Below are 21,464 nucleotides of genomic sequence, written 5' to 3'. Positions count from 1 at the left end.
TAATATCCTAACCCAAAGGCAAAGATAGCCGGTGGATTGTGAGCTTGTGTCAAATCATCTATAAAAATCATCTATAACTCTAACTATGACCCTAAACACATTTTTTACCTATTAATCTAAAAATCCTTTTTCTTGTGAAGGACCATGCAGGAAAATTGTTCCCACAACGTCTTTTTCTCAAATTCTGCTATAGCTGGTGGAAAGTAAGTACTGTACTGTACTTAAGTAAAATGTAAGAGTTTTTAAAAGTATTTTGTACTTTACTTGAGTATTTCCAATTCCCAATACTTGTACTTCTAGGCTTACTTCACTACATTTTAGTTCCAAATACAATTATTTGAAAACTTTAGTTACTAGTTACTTTGTAGATTTGGATTATTATTATTACAAGAAAACATACATTAACCATTTCAGCCCTAGGCTATATACATTTCGTCCATTTGAAAATAGCAGATCTACAAGCTATCGTTATTTTTATAGTACTTTCTACTTTTGGTACTTTAAGTACATTTCCATACCAATACTTTTGTACTTTTCCTCAAGTAGGCTACATTCTGAATTCCAGACTTTAAATTGTAGCGGAGTAGTTAGCAGAACAATAAGAGTACCTTATTGTGTACTTTTTGCACTGCCCACACGTTTAGCAATACAAGTACAGAGATACACACACATAGCTTCGCATTTTTATAGCTGTCCCCTGTCGAGGTGATTGCAGCTTGTCTTGAGTCAGCAGACAGTAAAGGCATCCAAATGTGTGAATGAAGGCCACGCAGGCAGCCTGCCAGGCCACAGGGTGACCTGCCTGGAGGGACGCAAATAGCAGCTCAACGTCACACTGCTGCAGCAGCCACTGGACACACCCACTCTCCTAGCTCCTCCCCCTGCTGGAGGAGGGGGGGCTGACTACAGGCCAGTCCCCCTATCAGTGTGATCAGCTTCAGATCCATCCATACATTAGCCTCGGTCCCAGGCTATGACGGATCTCGTGTTTTCATGAGGCTGACACTCTTGACAGTGAGTGAGCGGGAAACCAATGTATTTGCTGACCTTTAAGCTAAAGGGAAATCCCCTCTTTTGAGAGGCTGGTTTGTAGTTTGTAGGTGAAACAGCTACAGCAGGGTAAAAATGTGTCTTACTGTGTAAGCAAGTTAAAGCAACATATACCTACTGCTATTAATGCCGCTTTTGATTAAGTCAATTTGTTTCCCTTTTGTAGTCCTATATTGCGCTCATCTGTGCAATGGTCACCGAGTTATGGCCATTTGAAGTTTGAACACCGTAGTGCCCAATATATGTACAATTTAGTTGTTTTATTTGTGTCTATATTCTCATGGCAGACCCCTGAAAGGTGTTTGTGCCAAGATTGGTGCAGATTATAGCAACGGTGTGTCTACTCTGTGGCCCCCAGGGGGGCTCACAGGGCCCCTGGTATGACTATTATAATGGAAGACCCCTGAACGGTGTTTGTGTCAAGTTTGGTGTGGATCGGCGCAATGGTGCGCCTCGCAAGTCCAGATTCTATACGTTTGTGATGTCCACACATTAGGCAATTTGAATATACTGTCTGGTAGTAATGGGTGTGTTGGATTTAGCCAGGTGTAAAAAAAAAAAAAAATCTAAATCTAATGAACAGAGTTAGACATGAAGTTAATAACTTCATGTCAGAAATAGAGTAGTCACTCACACATTATTTTTGTGTTGTAATAATTGTAAGTGCTTTGAATGATTAAATTAACCCTGGAACCCCCTCAAGGACCCCATTAAGGCATCCCTGGACCCCATTCAGGCATCCCTGGATCCCTGAAACGATGCCATTCTCATGCCATACAAGACTTCATGGTATAGTTGAGTCATGGCATGTGTGAGTTTATACTGTAGGCTACAAGACAAGCTGTGGCTCATGATGAGTGATGACTCATGGCTCTGGGCATTTATAGCCGACCAATCAAAGCCGCGAGACATTAATGACGCCGCGTGACATTTCAGGAGGAGCTCTCTGGGCCAAGTGGCTCACAGCTGAGCCAAATTATGTCACACAATCTGTCTCATAGGGGTCGTGTTATTATGCCTGAATTTGCACTCTGTCGCACGCCAGTATATTCCACCGATCTACGAGCTCACCACGTACCGCAGCGTGGCGCGTACATGGGCTTGTAGATCGGCTATTTTTTCCGGTGCGGGACACTATGAATTAGGCAGAATTGCTGGCCTCTCTCGTCTCAGCTGACGTCAGAGAGGCCTCTCTTTCGGATCCCCTGAGGTGACTGTTCCTGGATGAGGGCAGTGTTGCCATGCTTGCTTATTAAAAGCAACTTTGGGCTTATTTTTCTGTAAAGCCGCTTTTATATTGGTTGTTGCCCGTTGCGTTGTTTTTGTTTTTTTTGGGGGGGGGGCTTGTTTCTAAAGTGTAGTTGCTTATTTGGACTTGCTTCCAAATGTTTTAAGTATTATTTATATTATTTATGATCGGCTGTTTTCAAATAGCCCATCTATACAGTATTGGTTTAAAGTTCTCATATGGCCTATTAGTCGCTTCTTTTGGGCTTGTTTTCCTAGACCTGGTTGCTTATTTCTCACACAAAATCTGGCAACACTGGATGGGGGTCAAATTCTGGTGTCACACAGGAAGCCTCTCGCTGTCACTGCTTGTGTGTGTGTGTGTGTGTGTGTGTGTGTGTGTGTGTGTGTGTGTGTGTGTGTGTGTGTGTGTGTGTGTGTGTGTGTGTGTGTGTGTGTGTGTGTGTGTGTGTGTGTGTGTGTGTGTGTGTGTGTGTGTGTGTGTGTGTGTGTGTGTGTGTGTGTGTGTGTGTGTGTGTGTGTGTGTGTGTGTGTGTGTGTGTGTGTGTGTGTGTGTGTGTTTGGAGAAGGTGACAGTGTGTGCCAGGACAAACACAAGGGTAATTTTATCACGCCGCATCGTGGCTCCTGCTGAAGTCTCCCCCCCCACCCCCCCCACCCCCCCTGGGGGGACGTGAAGAGAGTGTCCCATTCAAAAATCATTTTTATCAGAACTGGGTTCCAACAAAAAAGAAAAGATGTTGTGTCAAAGAGGTGGTTGTGAATGGTTTGGTGCACTCTGTAGGCTGATGTGTGTTCTTCCATCATCCATTTATGCTACGTAATATATCAATTAAAAAAACAGGGATGGGTGGGTCCTTGAAGGTATCCAAGGACCCACCCACCCCAGACATCAGCAGCATTATGAAAATCACATAAATACAATTTATTGTTAGGGTGAAATGTACTCGTGCAGCATTATTGTTCTAAGCCTAGAGTATATTGCTTTTCTGTTTTCAAATGTCTTAAGCCTAGGCTATGTCTACAAACATAATCCATGTTCCTATTTGCTTGCAAACATTTGCCTGTGCAGGCCTGTATATTTGCAAGAGCTGGCTCTGATACCTAGGGGGAGATTCATGAATATCCACACAATTTGAATGATTTTCTCTCACAAGCAGCCTAATACAGATAGATTTTTGTTCCATGTCACTTTTTGTCATGTACTTTTGTTTTCTAAATCAGTAGCGTGCGTGCTTGCGTGCGTGCATGTGTGCGTGTGTTATTTTGTTTGATCACTCCATGGTGTTGAAAGCTAATCAATATGCAGTGTTAGTATCACTCTTGGGATGGGGAATTATCACAACAATTGACCCCTGTCTGTTGTCTGTCCATTCCTCCAGGCAAGACGTAAAACACAACCATTACACACACACACACACACACACACACACACACACACACACACACACACACACACACACACACACACACACACACACACACACGCACACACGCGCGCACACACACGCACACACACACACACACACACACACAACCATTGCAAACACACAACCAGACCATGCAGGGGGGTGGGATGGGTTGGGTAATTTACAAGTCTATAGCAGTGGTTCTCAAACATTTTCATGTCAAGTTCCCCCAAATTGACATGTAGATCTGGCTGTGGTGTTACTGTGGACATCAATCTAAAAGATTTTGTGCCACAGTGCCAGCCTGCAAGGGAAACTCAGGGCCCTGTTTTCGCTGGTCCCTTATCCCTGAACTAACTTCTTTGCCTTTTTTAATTTTATATATATTTTGAAAAACAATTTAAAATTCTAGAAATAGCCGATATGGATCTACATCGACAAGTTATGAGCTTGTTACATAGGCCTAGTCATGATTCATGACACAGGAAAAAAGTATGTCAAATTAATTAAGGTAGTCTGTACTGTGCATGTCACAACAACGGATGGATTGTGCTTTTATCTTTCACCTTCCATTTTATTAATGATGCAGTACATATTCACATGTTCCAGTTTTGTGAGTATATGTAATTAACAATAATCAACGTATAGCTAGTTAGGAACCAAATGGATCAGCCAGGGTCCATTTGTACACTCTCAGAGTTATGGCGGTCTTTCCTTGGCCTAATCTGCATACCAAACTGGGTGTTCTCGAAACCAAACAGTTTGAGAACCACAGTGAACCACCACTGACAAACAAGGAGAAAACAAAAAGATACTGCATTTCATCCTGTGAAACAGTCCATTAGTCTACATTGTTGCGTGTTTCTGCTGCCGCCTGCTGGAGACATTACAAAATGCTCAGTATGTTGTACTACTATCCATAAACTACCGCCTCAACCTGGCGGCGTTTCAGTTGCCACGCAACAGAAACGTATCCGTGGGCAGCCAATCAGCGTTCATGAGTACAGAGTAAAAGAGGCCAATCAGATGCGAGGATCTTCTCGCACCGATTTAAAACGAGAGCTTCCTTCCTGTTTGGTTCGTAACAACAACTCAACAAGCATTGATGTTTGTTGTGGATCTACGTCGTTAATAACGTCTTTTAACGTTCATTAACGATAGATTATTTTTTTGGGAGATGCCGTCCCCTGCTCAAGAGTATGACGTTTTATTCACCATAGGCTCTGGTTCTTATGGTAAATGTCAGAAGATAAGGAGGAAATCCGATGGCAAAGTAAGTTGTTTTGTTTGTTCCTTTCTTCGCACAACATGCCGATTGATACGGTCTATGTTCATATGAAAATATCAATTAATCTCATGCTAGTATTCTCACTCTTCTGTCTGTCTGCAGTGCTTCTGCTGCACGTAATTAAAAACTAAAGTAAGATTTTGTTTTGAGTCGACAAAAAACCCAGTTTGCAAGGGCCCCCTGCTGGCTAGCCCAGTTCATGCACTGGCCATATATATAAGTGCGCGTGTGCACAGACTCACACCTGAGTCTTTACATCGTTGTCATGAATGACAAAACAGTTATACACCTTGTCACATGATGGCAACATTTTAATACAGGTATAAAACTGTGGGTGAAATTCTTTGTGGTATAAGCTAGGTTGTGCTCCTTGTGTACGAGTACGAGCAGCTTGTTGTGTGTTCTGGGGGGACTGCTTATCTCCACAGCAACACTACACTGCTGGCATCAGCTGGATTTCTAGTAATCTCTCAATGCTGTTTTTTTGCCGATGGGTTCCCAGATTGGATTTCTAGTAGTTAGATGACCAGTTCTCGACTCAATAGTTATTTTTTTCCCCACCGGAAAGTTTGTTATCCAAAATACAACCCAAATAGGTTACCTCTTATTTACTTGTGATTACACGGTCACCAACTCGAATCGCAAAAGACTTTAATGGATTCTGTTTTTCCCAGGTGTTACTGGGAAAAATAAATTGTTTTCAGAGAGCCAAGTGCGGATATTGTTGAGCTCATAGCTGAGGGGCTTTTTTTTAATCATGCAATTTGCTCATGTCCCATGATTAGATCTATTGGGACACAGGTTCTTATCTTTCCATTTCCTGAAAGCTAACTTGTTTTCCACCCCGATGGTGACTATACTACATAACCTGTTTTGTTTGTCAACAGTTGCTGGTATGGAAGGAGCTGGACTATGGAACCATGGGTGACCGTGAGAAGCAGATGCTGGTGTCGGAGGTCAACCTCCTGAGGGACCTGAGGCATCCCAACATCGTCAGATACCACGACCGCATCATCGACAGGAGCAACACCACCCTGTACATTGTCATGGAGTACTGCGAGGGAGGAGACCTCTCCAACGTCATTGCTGGGTGCATCAAAGAAAAGTGAGATTGAATCTGCGTAGGACTGGAAATCAATCAAAACTGAATGATTTTATGTTTCACAGTTCTGTACGTTAATGAAAGACCCCTGTTGCTGAACAAACAAAGCAATGGTCGACAGTTATTCTGCTAAACCTATCCCTGCATTTTACGCCATTGCTCCATTAGACCATCTGTAATGGTGTGTATCTGTCTCCAGGCGCTATCTAGAGGAGCAGTTTGTCCTGCGGGTCATGGCACAACTGGCGCTAGCGCTGAAAGAGTGCCACACGCGCAGCGATGGTGGCGTGACCGTCCTCCACCGCGACCTGAAGCCGGCCAACGTCTTCCTGGACGCCAAGCAGAACGTCAAGCTGGGCGACTTTGGGCTGGCCAGGATCCTGAACCATGACACCAGCTTTGCCAAGACGTTCGTTGGGACACCTTATTACATGTCTCCAGTAAGTGTGTGTTTGTTCCCACATTTACAGCCTTATTTTCAAGTTTTCTTGAACTTGGGACTTTTCACTGTTTTTTGCCATAGCTTTTCTACATACACCCATGCGTATTTTTACCATCTTCTTTTTCAGGAGCAAGTCAATCGGTTGTCTTACAACGAGAAGTCTGATATTTGGTCACTCGGATGTTTGCTCTATGAACTCTGCGCATTAATGTAAGAATTTACTTTTTTGTTTTGACCTGTTTTAATATTTGTTGTGTTTGTCTGTCAAGAATCTGACACTTGCATGCTTTCCTCTCTCGGTTAGGCCTCCGTTCAACGCTTACAACCAACAGGACCTAGCCGAGAAGATCCGAGAGGGCAAGTTCAGACGGATCCCTTACCGATACTCTGACGAGCTCAACTCCCTGCTGTCCAGAATGCTGAACGTGAAGGTTGGACATCAATGCAGAATTCAACAAACATAAAGTGGCTGTCTGGTTTCATTGGATGAGCACAGTGTAACGGTGTGGCTTTTTGGTTGTCAGGACTATCAGAGGCCATCGGTGGATGCCATCCTTGACAACAACTTGTTGGCAGAGGTGATCATCAAGGAGCCAGGGTTCCTCCTACGCAGGTATACAAAAGTAGGGACTTTATTTGCGCAATTTCCCAGTCTGGATAAGTATGGAGGTAAAAAGAAATGCGAGTATAGAAAAATACCTGTTTCCAGACTAATGTCTCAATTCTGATTTTTAAAATATAAAATTCTGAATAAGAAATACAAATAAATATTATCAGTATAGAATTTTAAAGTGGATGGAACCCTGTGTAGGAACGCCCCTGAGGAACAGAGGAAGGTGAAGGGCCGCAGGCGGTCTGATGAGGGTGCAGCCAGGCCCCTGCAGAAGCCTGTGGAAGCGGCCCCTGTTTCCACGGCGGAGCTCCGCATGAAGGAGAAGCTTCTGAGAGACAGAGAGACTGTGGTGAAAGAACGTGAGGAGAGGCTGGAGCGTGAGTGTTTTATTGTCATTTCTCTCACCACCGCTGTCCTCCAGAAGCCTCATTTATGCTCCATAGGAAGGTGTTGGTTGCCAAGATAACCTATCTACAAGCTAACAATGGCCCTGAGCTTGTAGGTTGGTTATTTTTGCCATTTGCTTTTTTTGGGGGGGTTTGGGAAGTGAAAGTGATTAAGTGGGTCTGTGGGTTTTATAAATATTGATCCCATGAAAAGTATTAGCTTGTGACTAAATAACTGGATCCATTCCATTGGAATGCAGATTTTATTTTTTATTTTTTCTGGAAAGGTAATGGATTTGGACAGCGAGGATATGACATACTTAAATGGACCCAGAAATTACTGACAATGACAAATAATAAGAAATACATTATGTGCTACGGCCAAAAGAAGCAGCAATAAACTACATATTCATATTTATACCTTCATCTGCCCACGTCACCGGTCACATCGGGTGTCTGTTGTTGTGATCTGTGACATGACATTATTCTTCAACGAACTTGGGCGGCGCTGCCGGCGAGATTAGATATGAGCAGTTTTGCAAGAACCGTCCCAAATCAGGTCACAGGTTTAGATAATGTATCCAAAGCCTTAAATGACCTGATATGGCACCTCAGGTGAAATGGGAGCACGTTACTGTCAGGTGTACTGTCACCTTGTATGTCAAACTGTTAGTTTTCAGGAAATTGCTATGTGATCTATGCAAAGGGCTATATTTATTTTCACTGCATGAAATATGATGATGTTGTTTGTTTGGTGTCTTGTCCTCATCACAGGAAGGGAAAAGGAGCTGTGCGTTCGTGAGCAGATGTTGGATGAAAAAATCACAAGGTGAAACCGGCGGGAACATTTTTCCTTATTTATTCTTGACCATGCAAACCTTAATCCTACAACTAGTAATAATAACAAGTATTATCGTTTTACCTTTTTGTCTGTTTGGGAACCCTAATGTGTCATTATGTCAATGTTTCTCAATATAGACCACCAGGGGACCTTTGGGGTCTGGAACTCTTTAGAGTATACAAATGGACCCGTAAAGTTCCATTTGTACACTCAAGAGTTCACTAATGCATATCAACTTGCCGTCTTTGAAATAAAAATAGGTTGAGAATTGAGGTTGTCTGCTTTTGGTCTTACCCGGTACTGTGTGGTTTGCTTGTTTCAGAGCCGAGAACATTCTAAAGAACCACAACCACAAACAACCTACAAAGCAGCGGAAAGCCCTCGCTCCATACTTCCCTGACCTGTCTGAAATAGGTATGATCTGCCAAGTCGGACCCCGGCACAAGGACTGAGCGTTGCTGCAGATTGCTGTTGACGGCATCAACTGTTATGAATCTAAAAATGCATTTGAATGTGTTTGTTTATTTTAACTTGTGTAAATAAAATTTTATTTTTTAAAACATTTTTAATAAAATATGTATGTGGAGTGGTGGTGAGTTGAAGGGAAAATAAGATTTGCATGACACAACAACTTGAATGACGACCATAAATTCAAATTCTCAGCCTGAGTAATCTGATGTAGATCCAGAATGACTATGCATGTAATTGGCTCTTTTATTTACTTGGTCCTGTCTGCTCCTAGATGTGGAGGAGAGCCTGTCTCCTAGTCCGGGCAAGAAGAAGGTCCATTTTGCTGGGGACAGCAAAGAGAACCACAGGCCTGATCGGCACGAGCTAAATCTGAAGAAGACCCATATCTACATCCCAACTCTGGACGAAGTGGAGAGAACCTACACATTTAAGAGTCGTCAGCTCCTGGGCATTCGCTGAACATTTGTCTTTGTTATGTGACCAATGATTCCTTTAAACTACTGAGAATGTCTGGTGATAACGCACAATTGGGCTGGGTGATAGCCGAGTTCCCTAGGACTTGAAATCAATATTTTTTTTTTTCTTCTTTTTGGATTGGCCTCCATTATCATTAATGAGCGATCATTTAAAAAAGTGGAACTTGCACTTGCAGATCTACAAATGCTTTGTGAACTTGTAGATTGTCTATTTCTCTATGCCGCCATTGTACAGTATAAGTATAATACAGGCTTACGTGGTTAATCGATTTAGTCGATTATATAAAACAAAGTATTCAAATGTTTTAGTGTTGATTCATATATATATGTGTGTATATATATTCTTGCTTCTCTGTTATTCGATTACAGAGATGATGAGATGATGGCCAGTTATTGGTGCTAAAGCTTTGATATATTTTCTGTTAATGGTCAAGCCCTAACAAACTATGTTGAGAGATTTTGGTTATTTGTATAACGTGGAGATTTATTATAGTGGTTAGTGGTAGCTTGCTGATGCTACTATGTACTGGAAACTACATTTCAATGTTCCAACTTTTACTATATTTATTGATTCTGCTGTGTAGTTTCAATATTCATTCACCTAAACCACAGTACGTTCCATACATACAGGAGTAGACTGAAGTAGATTGACTTAAGTACAGTAAATGACTGTAGTGGTGATCTGTGAAGGAAATGGTGGTGGGTTCTATGTTACATGAAGAACATGTTTAGTTGAGCATTGTGTTCATGAACGTTTGTTATTAAAGGCAGCTGTTTTGAACTGATGTGATTAATACATTTGTATACAGTGCTTTTCTAGATAATTGGTTGCTTTCCAAATCAAACAAATAACTATTAGTTAAAAATGGTCAAAAGTAATCAAAAGGTAAAAAGGGCATTTGAATTAGGTGGTGAGTCTGAAGAGGTGGGTTTAAATGAGGAAAGCTTTGATGGGAGTAGAGTGGGTTCCATTAAATCATGGATGTTACATGCATGATGCTATAGTTTATTCCTCTCAAACCATGAAATATCTATCTGATACATAAAACAGTGGTTCTCCAGCTATTTTCCACACAAGGCCCCCATAACTCTTGAGTTACAGACCTGGCTGTAAGGATCCGTTTTGGAACCGCTTCAAATTGAAGGGGTTCCAAAACGAGCTCAAGGAACCCTGAGACCCTTTTTGAAACTAGCTCCTCACCACTCGCCCTACACACTTACTTCCACTCGGTTTGAGCATAGATATATACATAAACTGTCACACTGGGATTCCCTTCCCATCTAGTGCTGTCTCTATTATATCTATGCTCAAACCAAGTGTGTGTAGGGCGAGTGGCGAGGAGCTGGTTTAAAAAAGGGTGTGAGGGTCACTGGACCCCACTTTGACAACCACTGAATATATGTAAAAAATTGACCCAAATCTTTCAGAGAAGTTCAAAAAAAGTACACATTCCTACTTCCTAGGTGTTAAAGTTTAGCTTTGAGAGTGTGCATTGTGCTCACTAACATAGTTTGGGCTCCTCCAATGTGAGAATAAGATACAAGGTCCTTCCTTGAGTTAGGGTCCTATTGCATTTAGTCACAATATTGAATTTTTAATCTGCGTACATATCTTCCACCACCAGGGGTCATCAGTTTCCCTTTGAATAGAGTTCATAGACCCCGCAACAGCATTTTTTATTCAGAAAGGTAACGGGGTGACAACCCCTATGGGTGACAAGCCATGCGTCAGGTGGGTCATGTGAGAAAATTGAAGGACATATTAACAACTAGCTTTAATTAGAATTCATTTTCAATTATTTTAAAACTCAAGTAATACAAGAACTAGATTGAGATTGTCAATTTGTTCAGCATAGTTCACAATATAAATGTGGTGAATTTGAACATTGAGTTGTTTTTATTTCCTTTTTATGTAGATCCTTGAGAATGAGAATGACTGAAAACGACATTTTAATATTTCTAACACATTGCCCAACCTCCTCATCAGTAGCGTGCGTAGCAACGCCGTTGTCCGGCCAGCTAGCCCCGCCTACCCGTGACGAAGCCCAATCGACGTCCACCTCACGCCGGAGCGGCCAATTGCACGAGCTGGGGGGCGTGTCTACGGCGGTGTTGTTCCGTGTGGAAAAACTTTGCCGGCTCGGGTGCAAACTTTGATCCGTCTGCAAACATCACATCCCCCCGCAGAAGACGCACTGATGATCACCTACGGACGGATACATCTCGGAAATATCTAAACATCGGGGGGATTTTAATATAATCTAAACCGCACGCGGTTGGATCCTAGAAACGAGCTGAGCGACGCCGCTGTAGAGCCATTCTAAAACAAGTTAGCACCGTGTTAGCCGCGACTCGTATTGTCTCTGGTTAGCCAGCTAGCTAAACCAGTTAGCCTGGTTTTGTACGTCTGTGTTAGTGTGTGTGTGTGTGTGTTTGGTCAGCTAGCTTACAGGCTAGCAGAACAAACCCTTATCTAGTTATATAGATAAGTTCATTTAGAACGGAACTTGGACCGATCCAGTCATCCAGACAGTCAGCCGGGGTCGTGGTTGTGAAGAAAGGGGTAAGGATTCGGACCGCAACACCTGAAACCAGTTAGCGACAATAGCCGATATACAAGCTCAGCTTGATGCTTGTGGATCTGTTTTTGTCCTGATTTCACCCCAAAAAAAATTTATTAATTTTTTCACTTTACATTTGATGCATTATTATTAGTTTTTAATTAGAATCATTTTAATTGTGGTGAGAATCAGGGGCGATTTGTTTGCGGAACGTTAGAAAAACCAGGAGCATTTGTATTGTTTTTTTCAGATATTTGCCTGTCGGGGCTCGGGGACAATACATACAAGCTTGAAATCAAACCGAGGGGACAGTCGGTCAGACAGTCCCATCCCGCACCGGGGCGTGGGGACACACTGCAAGTAGCGTGAGGAGTGGACCAGAGACCAAGGCATCACCATGGCGTGCGAGCCGAACCGGGTCCGGCTGCTGTGCATGCTGTCCCTGACGTTCGGCTTCTTCATCGTGGAGGTGGTGGTGAGCCGCATCACAGTGTCGCTGGCCATGCTGTCCGACTCCTTCCACATGCTGTCGGACGTCATCGCGCTTGGGGTGGCACTGGTGGCCATGCGCTTCTCAGAGAAGACGCAGTCCACCAACAAGAACACGTTCGGCTGGATCCGCGCCGAGGTGATGGGCGCGCTGGTCAACGCCGTGTTCCTCACGGCGCTGTGCTTCACCATCGTCCTGGAGGCCGTGGAGCGCTTCACGGAGCCGCACGAGATCGAGAAGCCCGAGGTGGTGATCGGCGTCGGCGCCGCGGGGCTCCTGGTCAACCTGCTAGGGCTCTGCCTGTTCCACGGACACGCCGGAGGGGGCTCGGGCCACGGGCACTCCCACGGCGGTGGGGGAGGGGGTCACTCCCACGGGGGGAAGAAGAACAAGAGGCTGTGCAAGTCCGAGAGGCCGTCCTCTGGAAGCGGGTCGCCCGGGGAGGAGACCAACAACCTGGTGGGCAACCACAACAGTCCCAACGGTGTCAACACGGAGAGACGCGGCCATGGTGAGTAGCTCTGGATGATGAAACAGTGGGAAGTGGGATTAACACACGACACTATCGCTGTGAAGTGGTATTGGTCAATAGTTTTTTTTCTTCTTCAAGGGTAGCCTAATAGAGTGGCCCCGTCTGAAACTCATATTGGATAATAATACCTCATGGGTGGAATTAGCCGCAATTTGCAACTCTAGATTTTTTTATAATGGGATGAATCTAGAGTTGCAATACCCTCCATTGACTCCCCACTCATCATTTTGCGTTTGCGATCTGCTTGTCTTAAACGACGTTAAACTCACCAACATTGCAGCTGTAGTCCAAGCTTGAATTATTCTCTTTCAATCTGCAAAGCTTGTTTTTCATAAAAATCCCCCGTAGACATGTTATGAGCTACTTTCTGTCAAGAAATTCTGTGCAAGTGATTCTTTTTCTAAGTCCTGTAGTTTGGAAGCGCTCGTCGTAAGTCACTGAACGTCCCTGCATGCATCTGGTTTCGCATTTGCACATAATGCAGGAGGCAGCAGCGCGACCCCTTAAAACAAACGAGCGCTTCCAAACTCCAACATTTCTTCTTCTTGACAGAAAGTAGCTCATAACATGTCTACGGGGGATTTTTATGAAAAACAAGCTTTGCAGATTGAAAGAGAATAATTCAAGCTTGGACTACAGCTGCAATGTTGGTGAGTTTAACGTCGTTTAAGACAAGCAGATCGCAAACGCAAAATGATGAGTGGGGAGTCAATGGAGGGTATTGCAACTCTAGATTCATCCCATTATAAAAAAATCTAGAGTTGCAAATTGCGGCTAGGGTGGAATTAACCACACTGGATGAGCAGTAGCTGTTTCTGTCATTCTCTCCCCTTGCATGCACATCTTAACAAAATAGTAGATTTCTGTATAGACACACAATATTATAGCTTTGTCTAGCCCCGAATCGATACGTTCCCTCAGTCCCTACGCTCGTTCTGTAGCTCGGAGATGCTACAGAATGAGTGTAGGGACTGAGAGAACGTAGAATGAGCGTAGTAGGGTCTGAGGGAACGTAGGGTCTGAGGGAACGTATCAGGGCTAAGCTTTGTCATGAAGTTATTGCCATACTACATGCATCTTCTGCATGAAGATGCATGTGAATGCAATGCAATTGCTACTGTTGTGGCTAAACATTAAAACAGGGTGTTTAATGCGGATCATCAGTTCGTAATCAGGTTCTTTAAAGTGACATTTCAAAGTGAAGCCTCTACAATCTACATCGGCACTTTGTATGGGCTGATACAGATCAGATAGGCTATAAATTGGCTTATCTACATACAGTGTGACTCAGCCAAGAAAAGAAAAGCTTTGCTTGTTGAGTGAAGTAAAAGTGCAAATGAGATTCACTCTAGTTGCATGTGATTGATTGTGTTTTGATGTATTATATTACTACTGAGCCTTGCTTTGTGACAGCGGAGTAGAAGCACACAAACCAGAGCTTAATTATTTCCTCCTTTTGGCATATTAGCTTACACCTCACTGTCTCTTTCTGTTGACCTAAGACACTGTGTGTGTGTGTGTGTGTGTGTGTGTGTGTGTGTGTGTGTGTGTGTGTGTGTGTGTGTGTGTGTGTGTGTGTGTGTGTGTGTGTGTGTGTGTGTGACTGTGTGTGTGTGTGTGTGTGTGTGTGTGTGTGTGATTTGAATTGAATTACAATCTCAGAAATGGACTTTGTGAGAAGAAAAAATCTTTGTTCTCATGGTGTTTATAGATATTTAATGTTACAATTAGGGAAAGTAATGCCTGATTATAGTACCGGTAGTTGCTTGCTCGCTAGTGTCATGCACCAAAAATAGCAGATCTACAAGCTCACAATGCTTCGTGCTGAAATGAGTTGTGTGCTTGTAGATCGGCTACTCCCAGGCTTTAGGGTTGAAAGTGAAACCCCAAGGTAAAAATGGCATTTATTTACTCATCCTAAAATGTTGCTAATAGCCGCACTTTCTTGCGGAAAAGGCAGAGAAGGATTAAACCCAGAGAGCATTCCTCCTGTAGGCTCTGCCCGTTTCAATAAGTGGAGGCAGCTACACCCCCTCCCCCGCTGATGGCTGCCGGGGAGCAGACAACCCCGGCCGCAGCATTAACTGCTGATGAATGACCCTGGGAAACAAGAAGCTAGCGCCGGCTCAGGTGCACACGGCAAAATAATGGCCCTTAAATGGTCCTTTGGAACTATCACCTGTCATCTTCCTCATATGGTTCTCTAGAGTCTAGAGAACCTTCTTTGGGTCAATGTTTGGAGACACCGGTCGACGGAGTATGTAGGATTTAATTGGTTAAGAGTTCTTTAAATTTTAATCAAACCCTTGATATAAATGGTTATTTAAAGAACCGTAGTCCGAAAGGTTCTTACTGGGTTTCGGTTCTAGACGTCGACTAGGCAACTATTATCTTTCTGTGTGTGCTGACCGTTGGGTTCAGCATGGTATGTACTAGCTCACGCTGCCTGACCGCTGATTGAATTTCCTTTAATGTGCGTTACTATGGAGAGAGTTTTGTTGTTGTGGCGGGCCTGGTGGCTTGACGTAGCAGCGTTCAGTTGTTGGCTGGCGTCCACGTCTGTGAGAGCGGACACTGTGTGGCTCACATTAAGACTTCATTGTAGTGATTATTCTGCGATATGTCATAGTACACAACACTGTTTCTCATCGCCTGGTCCTGGGGCACAAGGGACCCTTTCTGGCAGTCGTGTAAAGTGTAAAATCTACATGCTCAAAAGGAATCATGGCCTTATGGCCTATGTGAATGCTGGCCAGCGGGGACCAGGAAATCATATTTGGGAATGGTTCGAATCAATCGGACCCAGTTTGAATCTGCCCTTGGTGGAAATGGGGCCGGAGCATGTAATGGAGTGGCCCCATTTGGTTCCTTTACGCTCTCACAGTTCCAGACCCATGATAAGGTTTCATTTGGACCCCTGGTGGTCTCCAGGCCCAACGCTGCGAATCAGTGGCATAGCATCCACAGTCAGAGACTCTGAGTGTCTCCTTTCCACCCGATTGAGATGCAGCTCCCATGGATTATCACAGTCGCCTTGACTGGTTTCTGTCATTTTTAGAAGACTAAAGAGTATTTGAATGGATCAAACTTGTTCTATTGGGTAAATTGATGTTCGGAAGCATCTTCTGTTAAACCCTAATGGCATTGGTTATTTCATAAAAGCAAAGGTTAAAGGCCTCTGTAATTTCTTAAACCTGTTTCTTAAACCTCATTCTAAACCTATTTAGAATGATAATACCTAAACATCATCATTCTACATGTTGTGCTAATTGGTTAGGCAACGGCATTAGTCAATAGTGGAGGACTCCTTTCACACGGTTTCACAAACCACAGATTGGGACGGCCTGTGATTTGTTTTTGCTTTAACCCCGGATTGGAGCACATGAAAAAAATCAGGCATGCACCGAATGTCTGAAATTCTAGGCTGATACCGATGTACCGATATTCTTTGAATGAGCACAAAATCAATTAGAAGTGTGCACTGCCTTTTCAGTTCGATTACGATTTGACGTAACGATTTGAGTCTACGATGCATTGCAATGCATCACTTTTCTATAATAATACTCTATTCTATAATAGATCTATATTACTGCACAACATGGCCACATTTTCATGAGTCAATACAAGCAGTCAGATATATTGAACAACATATCTTATTTAGAATTATATTTGTAATTTTATATGCAGTATTATAAAGGTTTAGATTATTTCACATGATTGCATTGCTGCATGGCTGAATCGTGATGCATTGCTGAATTTTGACACCACTGAAATCAATCATACATGCTAAGAAGATAGAATCAGAAGCTTTCTGGTCCAATGCCTGGCTGCATGTTGGAAGTGTCCTTGAGCCAAGACCAAGATACAGACTGAACCCCTAGCTGTGCCTTGCATGGCTGCCTTCACCTTCGGTGTGGATGGGTGAATAATGCACTTTGTAAAACACTTTGGGGAAAGCCTATATAAATGCACTGCTTACTATCCATTATAACCTTTCACATTACCTTGTGTTGTGTGTTCCACTTGGACTGTTGCCCTCAGACTGTTATACAGGTAATGGTTGAATGTGAATCTTGTGTATCAAATTTAAAACACATCTTTGTGCAGAATGGTGTTGTGGACCACCAGCGGATGGTCTGAGGACCAGCAAAGAGTCTCTGAGCCTCAGGTTGGGGACCCTTGCCCCTGCTCTAGTTTATTATTATTATTTATGTAAAAGAAAATCTTTTGAAATATATTTTTTTGAAAGTGGGTCAAGAAGTGGGTCTGGGTCCCGGTTCGGTTTCCCTGTGTTTGGGAACCGATGAACCAAACAAACCTTGTTGTTTCTTCCCCCCCCCCGCAGAGCTGAGCCCCGGCGAGGGCATGCTGGACGTGCAGATCATGAACGGCCTCTCGCCCTACGAGGACAGCCTGGACCAGCAGGCCCAACACGAAGCCGTCGCCTCGCAGCTCAACATGCGCGGCGTCTTCCTGCACGTGCTGGGCGACGCCCTGGGCTCGGTCATCGTGGTGGTCAACGCGCTCATCTTCACGTTCGTGTGGCGGCCGTGCCCAGCGGGCGAGCTCTGCACCAACCCCTGCATCAACAGCCACAGCACGGACCACCGGCACGTCAACAACACCCTGGTGGGGCTGGACGAGGTGCCGCACACCTTGGCCGGGCCCTGCTGGGTGCTCTACCTGGACCCCGTCCTCTGCATCATCATGGTACAGTACAGAGCATCCTGCTGGCACAAGCACACATTTTAAGTTCCCCATCCCCATTTTAAGTTCCCCATCCATTTTAAGTTCCCCATCCCCATTTTAAGTTCCACATCCAAACAGTTCTGTTTGGCTTTTTGGCTCCGTAATAAAAGAGGCATCGGGCAGATTTGACAAATAACTGAAATTTACCAAGTCATTTTTATTAATGTTATACTTTTAAAATAGAACTTGTACATCTGCTATTTCTGTTTTTTTTTTTTTTTTAATGTATGATCATTTTTCAACATGGACACGATTATGACAAAATAATTGCAGTTATCTCAAATACTAATGTACTAATTGTGCCAACCCCAGGTGGGCATCCTGCTGTACACCACCTACCCGCTGCTGAAGGAGTCTGCGCTCATCCTGCTGCAGACGGTGCCCAAGCAGATCGACATGCATCGGCTCAACGAGCGGCTGCTCGGCCTGGACGGCGTGTTGGCCATCCACGAGCTGCACATCTGGCAGCTGGCGGGCAGCCGCATCATCGCCACGGCGCACATCAAGTGCCACGACCCCACCTCCTACATGGACGTGGCCAAGCGCATCAAGGACTTCTTCCACGACGAGGGCATCCACGCCACCACCATCCAGCCCGAGTTCGTCACCTTCAACTCGGAGTCGCGCGACTCCCTCTGCGAGCTGTCCTGTCGGACTCAGTGCGCCCCCAAGCTGTGCTGCGGCGCCGGGGACAAGGCGGGGGGCGCCGGCGCCGCGGGGCCCGACAACAAGGCTCCTGGCGAGTACAGGGCGCCGGCGTGCATGGAAGTAATCAGCGAGGACCCCGAGCAGGCGACAGCCGACGTCCCCCGACAAGAACCCGAGGTCATCGTCACTAGGGAGGTGGAGTCGTCTCTGTGAGATGGACGGAGAGACAGACACGGGACAGCTCTAGAACCTACATGCTGGGCCACCGTTTGCAGGCTGTCATTTTCAGGGCTGTGACGACTTATTTTTTCAATTTTTCTGGAGCCATAGAATGGGGGAATGACAAGGGAGGCAGTTTTTCCATTGACTTTCGTTCTCCATTCACTACCCCCGTTATGACTGCAAGGTCTTGTGTTCTCTCTATCTCCCTCTCCCTGTAGATCTATATTTCGGTATCTCTCCTCAGTCAGTACAGTCAGTGGTGAATGCATGTAGATTGGGGGGAGGGGGGGGACTGACGGCTCTCCTTCAGGACTGGAGCTAGGCCTGCATGAGTGTCCCTCGTTTTTAGCAGCGTGTTGTGAAATGTCAACATGTTCCGTCATGGTTGTTTCTTCTGTGCCAAAGCTTATCACTGCAGGACTGTAGGGACTGGAGACATGTTCTCTCCTAGGGACCGGAGACATGTCCTCTCCTCGTAAAAAGAAAAGGACAAAGCAAATAATACGACACATGTAAGTCAGAGCACACATATTAAGACTATGGACCTATTGCTGAAGTCTGTCTAATTTCTTTTATTTTTATTGTTATTCCCTGCATAGGCTTTGAACAAATTGATTTTCTTAGCCTCCGTTCTCAAATGGAAGAGTATTGTATTGCAGAATAATTTAAGTATTTAAGTTATTAGTAATTATCTGTTTCTTCTCTGTAGATGCTTTTATAATGTTAATTTTGAATGATATACTTTTTCTTTCCTGTCTGGATTTGTTTGTGTATTTGGTTTTATAAAACCACTATGCTGTAGTAAAAGTATTTTCAAATGTGATTGTTTTTTTGTAATGATTTAGTTTCTAAGATCCTCTCTGGCCTTGGCTGAGTTTTGATTGCAGTTGATAGTTGTTGAAACCAGAACGCCGTGGCAATGCCTCTCTGTCACTTTGCCTTTTTAAAAACCTGCTTTTACATAGTAGCACTGAGTAGAGTACACACAATGTAACCATGTTCTTGCACAAATTTGTTTTTGAGCCCTTGAAAGCCAGAGGGTCACGTGTATCTTTATTTTTTTTCCCTGATGGCCAATTGTTCCCTGAACTGCCCCTAGTAGTAACCCTCGCCTGGACCACTAAAGGCAGGCGTTCACTTTGGGCCTGGACTTGCTTCCAAAATCTGGAAGAGGTGTGTGTGTGGGGGGGGGGGGGTCGGTACATGAGACGGGATGGCACCCACCAGGCCCGAGTCAATGCCGAGCGGCAGTAAGGGCCGTGCACCCAGTGTCAGTCAAAGACCTAACAGTAGGCCAAAGCCCTCATGGCCTTTGAAAATGCCGTAAGGGGAGTGATTTGAATGCCCTTGGCAAAGAGAGAGGCTTGGTTTGTCTACTCTAAAGAAAGGCTTTTTGGAGACTCAAGCCCTGAGACAGAAAATGAGCACTGTTAAGGCCATTGATGCAACACTATTGTATGTACAGGTACAGTATAAACCAATATGCTGGAAGCTGTTTGATTTCCATTATGTTTTGTTCAATTACAATTACACGTCCTCATGAATGTTTTCGGGGGAACAGAACCCCGTCACAATCCACGCTGAGGGTCCACAGTCTTTGGTAGCAATCTGACATTTGCATGACCAAACCGAACGCGCAAAAAAAAGATTCCCAACTCTACGTTGCTGGTTTTGAGTTCGTTTTTTTTTAAGGATTTGACTGATAAGATTAGTCTTTTTGAGAATGCAAACATCACCTAGCTGTTCGTTTTGGACGTGTAGTCCAGCTCTGAGTGAGTTAACCACTGAAACCCTAGCATCCCTATTCTGGGGTGAACATTTGCTGGAAATAGCCAATTGTAGATCGGCTATTTTCGGTGAAGAGATTTGGTGTTCAGGGGGGTGAAAAATGAGGGGACCAAGTACAGTATAGAACCCTGGGGGACCCAGGTCAACTAAGTCTATAGGGTTCAAGTGGTTAAAATCCACACAGTGCCCTTTAAAAGGAAAATTCCACTTATTATCACACCATCTCTGCCACACATGTCAATTGTGTATTATGGTGATTCATACATTTCCCACTGGGAGTAAATGTGTATGCAATATGGACTTGTGTACTAGGAAATGTATTTTGACACGTTCCATCATTTGTAACATTTTGGTTACTCCTTATTCTGTCTTTGAGACTGTAAAAGCTCTATGTTCAAATAAGAAAAAGGACGTTTTATTTGTATTTTACTTTTTTGGAGGAGGATTTTAGATATGACGTCAGCTGGTGTGTTTTTGATATATTTAAATATATATAGCTGTGTATGTTTGTGTGCACAAACACACATACATACACACATACATACAATACCTGTCATAAGTGTCATTGTGAAATAAAAAAAATATTGCTGTTTGGTACAGTTGACGAACTGGAACGCCGTGCCCTTTGTTTTATTTGTACGTCTGTTAAAAAACATGTATGTCCAAAACCATTCCTTTTTTTAAACATTTTAAAATGGTGAAAATGGCCGATCCACAAGCTCACAACGTGCCTATTTCCACTACTATGAGTGACAATTGGGGACAATTTGGAGGTTATTTTGACAAAGTGAGTTGCCAGGCAGCACTGATGCACATACAGGTATGTGCTCTGTTCTCAGCGGTGAGTGTGTAATTTCCTTACTGTCGGGCAGAAACCATCTCAATATTCTTTTTCCGACTTAGTTTTGCCGTTTACACCTGGCGGGGACGATATGTTGTTTTTTCTCCCACACAACAAAGTAACTCAATAGCTACTACGACCATCCATTTTAATAAGGAATCAATGATTCATTGTTCTCAGCTTTGGGCTCTATTTCACGCCACAAAGGTTAAAAGATGATGCAGTTAGAAGAACATTAGAAAGAAGCTATACCAGTATCACTAGTGGAATGTTTCATGTTTTCAAGGGGAAGGGGAAATTGCTTTTA

At 43.9% G+C, this 21,464-nt stretch overlaps 2 protein-coding genes across 2 annotated transcripts; both read left to right on the top strand.

Annotated features, from left to right (window-relative positions):
• Positions 1–4,740: 4,740 nt before the first annotated feature.
• On the top strand, positions 4,741–9,617 carry nek2 (NIMA-related kinase 2). The gene is made up of 10 exons (XM_079526533.1): positions 4,741–4,980; positions 5,883–6,100; positions 6,297–6,537; positions 6,667–6,749; positions 6,844–6,970; positions 7,064–7,152; positions 7,351–7,529; positions 8,313–8,367; positions 8,702–8,793; positions 9,122–9,617. Exons 1-10 carry the CDS (start codon positions 4,885–4,887, stop codon positions 9,307–9,309), a joined length of 1,368 nt encoding a protein of 455 aa, XP_079382659.1. The 5' UTR covers positions 4,741–4,884; the 3' UTR covers positions 9,310–9,617.
• Positions 9,618–11,385: 1,768 nt separating this feature from the next.
• slc30a1a (solute carrier family 30 member 1a) lies at positions 11,386–20,930 on the top strand. Its single transcript, XM_079526235.1, has 4 exons — positions 11,386–11,889; positions 12,138–12,888; positions 17,255–17,619; positions 17,971–20,930. Exons 2-4 carry the CDS (start codon positions 12,285–12,287, stop codon positions 18,517–18,519), a joined length of 1,518 nt encoding a protein of 505 aa, XP_079382361.1. The 5' UTR covers positions 11,386–11,889; positions 12,138–12,284; the 3' UTR covers positions 18,520–20,930.
• The last annotated feature ends 534 nt before the right edge of the window (positions 20,931–21,464 follow it).

Source organism: Electrona antarctica, assembly GCF_951216825.1.
Source record: "Electrona antarctica genome assembly, chromosome: 17".
In the NCBI taxonomy this organism is placed as follows: Eukaryota; Metazoa; Chordata; class Actinopteri; order Myctophiformes; family Myctophidae; genus Electrona; species Electrona antarctica.
This window is presented reverse-complemented; position numbering and strand designations above follow the sequence as displayed.

What these genes read in the sequence shown, in the direction of transcription:
- nek2 (XM_079526533.1), top strand. Translation starts at nt 4,885, where the DNA reads ATGCCGTCCCCTGCTCAAGAGTATGACGTTTTATTCACCATAGGCTCT. An exon ending in CCAGGGTTCCTCCTACGCAG is followed by an intron (nt 7,153 to 7,350) that starts GTATACAAAAGT and finishes AACCCTGTGTAG; the next exon opens with GAACGCCCCTGAGGAACAGA. An exon ending in ACGTGAGGAGAGGCTGGAGC is followed by an intron (nt 7,530 to 8,312) that starts GTGAGTGTTTTA and finishes TCCTCATCACAG; the next exon opens with GAAGGGAAAAGGAGCTGTGC.
- slc30a1a (XM_079526235.1), top strand. Translation starts at nt 12,285, where the DNA reads ATGGCGTGCGAGCCGAACCGGGTCCGGCTGCTGTGCATGCTGTCCCTG. An exon ending in CACGGAGAGACGCGGCCATG is followed by an intron (nt 12,889 to 17,254) that starts GTGAGTAGCTCT and finishes CCCCCCCCGCAG; the next exon opens with AGCTGAGCCCCGGCGAGGGC. An exon ending in CCGTCCTCTGCATCATCATG is followed by an intron (nt 17,620 to 17,970) that starts GTACAGTACAGA and finishes TGCCAACCCCAG; the next exon opens with GTGGGCATCCTGCTGTACAC.